The sequence below is a fragment of the Centruroides sculpturatus genome, unplaced genomic scaffold (genome assembly GCF_000671375.1).
Source record: "Centruroides sculpturatus isolate CEXI.00-Female unplaced genomic scaffold, Cexi_2.0 scaffold332, whole genome shotgun sequence".
Lineage (NCBI taxonomy): Eukaryota > Metazoa > Arthropoda > Arachnida > Scorpiones > Buthidae > Centruroides > Centruroides sculpturatus.
The window spans coordinates 117,551-125,459 of record NW_019384524.1 but is presented as its reverse complement, the minus strand read 5'-3'; the positions used below and the strand labels follow the sequence as shown (position 1 = coordinate 125,459).

The 7,909-nt window shown below is 32.4% G+C and overlaps 1 protein-coding gene across 2 annotated transcripts in view; it reads left to right on the top strand.

Annotated features, from left to right (window-relative positions):
* LOC111622823 (vacuolar protein sorting-associated protein 8 homolog) overlaps positions 1-7,909 on the top strand; it is a 77,377-nt gene that overhangs the window by 8,267 nt on the left and 61,201 nt on the right. For both annotated transcript variants that reach the window (XM_023365247.1, XM_023365246.1), the window contains exon 4: positions 3,996-4,082. In XM_023365247.1, coding sequence (XP_023221015.1) covers positions 3,996-4,082 — 87 coding nt within the window. The remainder of the gene's footprint in view (positions 1-3,995; positions 4,083-7,909) is intronic.

Below are 7,909 nucleotides of genomic sequence, written 5' to 3'. Positions count from 1 at the left end.
GCTAAAGAGGTTTGCGAAGAATCTTTTCTTGATTTTACTCACCAATTCGGTGCTTGCTTGCATTCTAGGATTTAAATTTATCTACGTAAAAAGAAGGAGTGGGGAAAGGAAGTGAAAGAAACAAACTTTTGAACTTTAACGATACGGAAGCTGTTAATGTGCAGATTACCTAGATACTCTGCAAATTACCTAGGTAATTTGAGAAATTGAACAATTTTCGCAGCTTTAACGGATCACCTTAGTTAATCTGCAGATTAGCTAGGTAATGTACACATTAACGGATTTTGAGCTTTAGCAGTAACATATATAATACATACATATATATATACATATATACATACACATACATACATACATACATACACATACATACATATACATACACAGATTCCTCATACAACATGGGTTTGCTCTAACACTGTTTTGGAAATCCTCCATACAAAATTTCACAATTTTTAAGGTGTAAATTTTGTTATTCAATATATCTTTTTATTCAAGTAAGAATGTACATTGTCTCAAATTTGCCCACGGATTTTAGAACATTGAAATTTTTATTAGGTTTACTTTAATGAAAACTGATAGTGCAATTTATTCCTTCCTCGTCCAAACTTTCTTATCAACTGGGTGTTGTCATTGCTTTCAGACTTTAGCCTTTAAGACTGTTGCTGTGTTTTCTTTTTATAGAGTACAGTCGACCCCCTATAAGATATAGATACGTTCCATTCTTTAGGAATCCGATTTCTTACGAATCCTTCCAATCACAACTCAACACGTATCAAGTTTACGGACTACGGNGGTTTTTATGGTGAGCACAGTTCTTGACACTCCTCTTTTTAGGCTCCATAATATTATCAGTTTCTTTTTTAAATAAAAAGTTCAGAAAAGCACTTACAAAAATTCAGAGAACAGAAATCAACTAGCCCACAAAAAATTATTTAAATGCAAGGCCCGGCAAATTTAATATTAAAATGTTAACAAATATATGATGGAACAGTTAAACTTTTACCTTTCGTAAATAAACCCCAACACAAAACAAGTACCAGTCTCACAGTCTCGCGAAGACTATAAAAAAAATTATTTGTCAGAAAGGTAAGCAAAAGGCTGGAATTACAAGGGAGTTTCAAAATTTACCGATGAGGAATACTATCTCATCGGTATTAGGATGAGCGTCGATGTTGATATCTCCCACGCTTCGAAAGGTTTCAAATTGTTACCTGAAGACAAGGGAAAATCAATTGGTATTCGTTATTTTCTGTTGTTTCTTTTTATGTTTGTTTGGTAAAGTGTTTGTTATCCGAACATATGTTTGTCGTTCGCTTGTAAAAATCTTTCGCGAAAGTGTTCGTTATCCAATTTTCTTGCTATCCGAACTATTCGTTAACCAATCACCCACTGTATTGTACTCAACTGAAGAGGAATAAATGTATATGTCCAAAATGCATATTGGAGTCGATAAAATTGAAATGATAAAACAGTTATCTTAAAGTCATTTGTGGTCTTTATGATAAGTTTGATTTTGAGGCATATTAATATTCATTTTATCAAATATTTTGTTTTTGCAATTGGTTTAGAACGTGACAATTGTTCCGTACACTTCCATTTGGGCACTGTCAGTTGCTTGGATAATATCCATCTTGTACTCAATTTTCCTCCATATGTTCATAAGCATTTATGGGGTTACAGTAGCAATTTCTTGGATAATCTGATCTTGCAACTCCATCAAGTTGTTTATTTTCTGCATACACACTGTTCTTTAGATAACTGCAGAAAAAATATCCAGAGGTAATGTATCAGGAGAGCATGGTCCCTATGGTTTTTTATAGTGTGTGACTTCCGATCTCTTTATCTGTCCATCCACATCAAACCTTGCTTTTGTTCTCTGCAGGATTTCCTTCTTTGGAATATTTGACATTCGGCCAAGCACAACCATAACATTCTAGAACTTGCTGATTTTTTATGTCATACTTCCTTTTTGGCCTTTGAGAGCATGACTTTTTTGCAAGCCTACCTATGGGCAGCCCCCTCTCGGGCACCCTTTGTGAGCCAGTCGTTCGGCAGCTGGAGACCTCTGTCCTTTTCACCTTCAACTGCCACGTTGTTTTTTATGCTATGTCAACAACATTCTGATTGTATGGCAGCGAAAATCCTGTATTTGAGAGTTCTTGCATTAAATCAACACCAACCCCTATGGCCCCCCTCTATCTGCCTAGAATAAGACAGTGATCAAGGAGGTCCACAAAGTGTACTTCAACTTTCCTTATCCAATGGATACATTGCAATTGAAGTATACAGGAAACCTACACACTACCTGGTCTTCATCCCTGCCCCTTTCCACAATTATTTTATCTTTGAGATGGCTGGCTTCAGTGCCTAATTTATTGAGCCTTCACCCATTCATCTGACATGCAGGACAAGGTTAACAAGCTTCAAACTATTGTATCCTACACAATTTTATGTGGCTACTGTCCACACACCATCAAAGGCCTAATTCATCACTTTTCCTCTGCCACTTCCGTCACAATGACCTTTGCACTTAGTACACCATATACAAGACAGTCACATATGACAGGAGACTAGCAACCCTGTAAAGAGAAATTTTCAGGAACAATAACTTTTGTTTAGCTTTTTGGAGAAGTCCCTCAGTTTTCATCCTCCTCCACAAACCAAAAACAAGCCAGACATGTACCTCCAACCAGGCATATACACTATCCCATTTACAGAACACAGGACCAACCACCACTTGGGATACTTAGGTGCTACAATGTGCCCTTTAAACACCTGCTTCAAATAGCATTGGAATTCCATCCTTAAAGGGTCAGCCAACACCACTTTTGCCACCTACAGCCATTAACTTTCATGATGTGATTCCTTCCCCACCATAGTGAAGACATTCTATGAACTGTGAACTTCATCCTCTCACTATCTCTCTCTGTTTCTTACATTACCTCCACTCTCAACACATTTATGGCAATCCCCCATTGTTTTAACAGCTGCAGGATCATTTAGCCTGACGATATCAGTTTAACACTAGCGAAAACCTTAGCTCTGTTATTTTATATGCTGGGTTTTGGTTTCGGATGCTGTTGTTAAAAGGTACGTATTAATAAAGTAAATACATTTATTTTCAACACTAAAAAAGACAACAAAACTTTTTAAAATAAACTAGTTTTGTCAATATTGACCACAGTGCCATCTATCAACTTTTATTAAAACCTGTAACTTTCAGTGCCAATCTTAGTTTTTATTTTACCATTAATCTGTGATGAGACCAAAACATGATTCTGATTGTCTAATTTGTTACTTAGTGTCGAATTGATGGATTTCTCGACAGACCTACCAACAAAAAGAAGAATAAACTTGAACATATGAATGTTGGTGGGTCTAAGAGTTATATTTGCAAAACCTGGGACAAGTCGATTTCCACGAGGCGAGCTACCAGTACCGTCGTCATTAATTTTAAGTCCCGTCAGTCAAAGTTGGTCGGCCTTAAGAATGCTAAATGGGCACTTTGCGAGAGGATGCAAAATTGAAAAAATCCTCATGGTATCAGAGAATGGATAGATGCAAATTGCCTACAGACCAATATGGGGAAAACACTTGCCGTACCAATGATTTTTATATAGAATGCCAAATTCTAAATGAGCTCATTGATTGTATTTTAATTGAATAAAATTTAAATGAATTTTGATAGGTTTTTGCTAGTTTTTAAATAAACTAATACCTGTACTTCACAAAAATATTTAACATGTTTACTAAAATGTTTCTATCTAAACTTTTAGAAAAAATTTTAATATTTATTTAGAGTATTATTGTGGATTATTAGCTTATTTAGGCATTCATGTAATTATATTAAGGTTGATAATAGATTAGTGAATTTGTTCACTTTTTAAAATGTATTTAAAGTTTTTTAGTTTGAAACTATTACAAAAATTTTGAAATTTTATTAAGAAATCTTAAATATGTAGTAATATTAATAGAATTGTTATTTTTGTTAGGTGACTGATTTAGCCGAAGTACAACTCGTTTACGGAAGTAGCCACTATAAAGGTTTATTTACCGGAGGAAATGTCAGCAAAGCAATGGTAAATAATTAAATGATTAGTAGAATCTTTAACATTTACTAGAATTTAATACAAGAGACCAAATGTTTTATTCAAAGCTTTTCTCAAAATGAAAATACTTGAGCATCGACACACAAAAACCTTTATAATGCAGCCTTTTAATTCAAAATTTACTAACATTTTTGGCCATTTTGAAAGACCTTTGTCAGGAACAGCACAATCGAATGATTCTGATTTCAAAACTGATATTCTGCATTATAAAGGTTTGTGTGTGTGAAAGGATTTTGTGATTGACACACAAAAACCTTTATAATGCAGAATAACCTTGAGTAATAATTAAGTGCAGTTAAAGAAGAAATCAAAATGAAAAGTTTGTAGTTTTTTGCATTATGTAAATTTGATTATTTTTAATAAAAAAAAAATTGCTATTAATTTTTTGTTTAGAGTATTGAAAACAAAAGTGTTTAAAGACTCTATGAATTATAATTTAAATTAAGAACACAAACTAGAAGCAAATACTTATAGTTTGTCAAACAAAACAACTTTTCTTTGTTCAGCAACTTTTAGTGTGATTTTTCTTCAATAACATTCCTGGCATAAAGTGTAAATTATTTTTGTTAATTAATAACAAATATGATAGATATTTTTGAGTATGTTGAAGGCTTTGGTTCAGGTTCATTCTGAATTCTTTATATTTATTGATCAATGTATCTAAGTCTAAAGTAATTATATTTCAAAATAACAACTATCAAATCAAGAGAAATCTTTCTTCTTAATTGGTCAGCCACTTATTCTAGTAAATAATATAAAATATTTAGGTATAACCCCTTTAATTAGAACTGTACTTTTCATGAACATTTGAAAAATCTTACTACCAAAATCAACTCTTTAATAGTTAATGTCATTTATTTATGTTTATCTTTAAAAATCACGAATTTAAAACTTCAGATGAAATTATTTAACATCCTAATAACCCCTTCAATATACTACACTAGCCCTATATGGACACTTGGTCTGCTATATGATCTAGAAAAATTTCATACCATTTTCTTAAGAAAATTGTTTAAAATTGAAAGAACAGTACCAGGATATGCTTTAAGAGCTGAAACAAACAGATACTAACTGTTTCAGTTTTTCTTAGAGGTTAATCAGATTTTATTATAGACTAAAATCTACTAATGATGATGATATTAAATTTTTACACCAAGAAATGATAAATCAAACCAATGATCTTAAAAATAATAATAAACATATGGCAGTATAAGTTCAATAAATTACTTAAATCATTTGGAATCACCAATAAACTATTTGCTAATTCAAATAACAACTGGCAATTTGATTATACATTAATGATGGAATCAGCCTTTTCACAATCTATAAATAAGGATTAAAACTCATTAATGCATTCTATCATCCATGGTATATAAGCACACTAAATATCCCCTCAAACTTGAATATAATAATAGTAAATACTAATATGAATATTAAAAGACTATTACTGCAAATAAGACTTAATAAATATTCGTTATTTATTAACAACACTTATATAGACTACTAAGAATCACTGCTACTGGTGTAACTCTGGAGACTGGTCTTTGATCCGTCTATTAAAGGACTATGAAAAATTTGTAAAATATGATCAAAAATATGGAATCATGGAGATAATATGCACAAATCAAAATCAAGATTATAGAGCTAAATTAAGTAACCTAACAATAAGACAAATGCATAGAATAAACAATTTCTTTAATCAGATAACCAATGAATTAAAAAACTATGAAACTAATTATTATAAAATATTGTTAATTATTATCTTGTCAAATAAAACTTATTACTTAATTGTAGACAAACATTTACATGTATTAATATATTCAATGTAATGATACTACAGTAATTGTACTCAAGTAAAATGTATAATGGAATAACGGCTGACCAACAAATGTAAACTTTTAAACTGTGTTAATACTAACCTCCTGTAACAAGGCTCACCTTAGTATTGATACAAATAAAATTTATTATATTTATATATATATATATTGAATAATTTTGCTTTCAGGTAGATGATTAAGTTGCCATCACATGATAAATTTAATAATTATAAATAAATTAATATTTAATATTTAGAAAGTTTGGGAAGAATGGAATCTGTCCAGATCTACCTGTCTTGCTCTACCCTGCAACTCTCACTTGCCATGCATGCTACTTGGACCTTGGGCTAATCTTTGCCATCAGAACTATTAATATTTTAGCTATAACCATACTGGGTACTCATGTAGCTGACTGCAGACAACTTCAGCGTCCACTTAAAAGCATTCCATGGCAAACAGCCTGCTATATCCAGCATAGTGTGTGTATATACAATCGTGCCTTGTACTTCAAAGTTAATTCATTCCAGGAGGCTGTTCTAAATCTGAAGCAATTTTTCCCATTAGAAACAATGGAAAGCAAATTAATCCATTCCCAGACACCAAATGATACCCATTTTGAAAAATTTAAAACAGCAAAACACACACCTTATATACTCGTGTAAAAGTAAAATGTTTTTAGACCATTTTTTAAATACAGTAGTCAGAACAGTGCTTTTCAACATTGTAATAAACTTTTATAAGGAGCCCTATTTATTCTGAAAAACTAGATGCCCTTGCAGTGCCCTCAATGGAAAAAATTCTGGCAAATGTTGACCTGTTGTCTGTGAAATATTAAGGTTGACTTCTATACAGGGTCTATGGAAAATTCCAGATTTCTTGGCCAAAAATAGGGGGTTGACTTTTACATGGGATCAACTATTACTCGAGTATATATGGTAATTTAAGATAAAAATAATACAATTAAATGTCCCGATAATAAATTAAAACACAAAACAATAAATGAAATGCATAAATACTGTATAGTAAAATAAACATTGCATTCACTGGTCGCACGCTGCTGACTTTGGCATTTTAAACACGGCTGCCGGATCCACCACACATACCACTTTAATGCTTGGTGATAATTTCCTTTTTAATCTGAATTGTCAATATTACAGCCTTCCTCTTACCTATTGGACTTTGTTGCTTCCACACACTTCTCAGATGCTATGATTAATAAGTAAAGGCAGTATTGAGTTGAACAGAAAGTTTTTGTGTATTTTTAACAGCTGTCATTACTTAACATAGAGGTGGAATTTAATTATCATGAAGTCATAAAATTTAACATATTACTAATCTGAGATTGTATATTCTTTGTTCAAAGCTCAAAGCTTTCCAAAAGCTTATTTTATGCTTTGAGTACATTTTTCACTAAGCATGCTGTTTAAACTTTTGAAGTATTGTTTGTACTCTGAAGCAAATTTCTGTTGTATTTGGAATTCAATCTCTGAAGTGTTCAAAATATGTTGTATTACTGTGTGTATATGTATACCATGTTTCCCCGAAAATAAGACAGTGTCTTATATTAATTTTTGGTGTGAAAAATGCGCTAGGTCTTATTTTCAGGGAATGTCTTATTTTTTCCAGGAAGAAGAATTCACATTTATTATTGAACAAAAAAAATCCCAAGTCGAACTTAGACGAGTGACGTATATCCGGTGTGTCGAACTGTCACCTTTTTATAGAGTCAACATCGGACTCGATGACCAATTAGTGCTTACTAAACCGTAGCACTATACAAATGTCATGTGGCGTGATTCCAGGCCGACCAATTAGCCATCACCAGCCGTAACGTTATGCAAATCTGTGATTCCCAAGCCATAGTCTTATGCAAATCATGCCGTGTGGCGTAATTGTCTGCTGACCAATCAGTGGCTGTACTTTCAAAAAGCCAACGGCCACTTTCAACCATCTGTCGATGACCGTTACGACTAAAAAAAA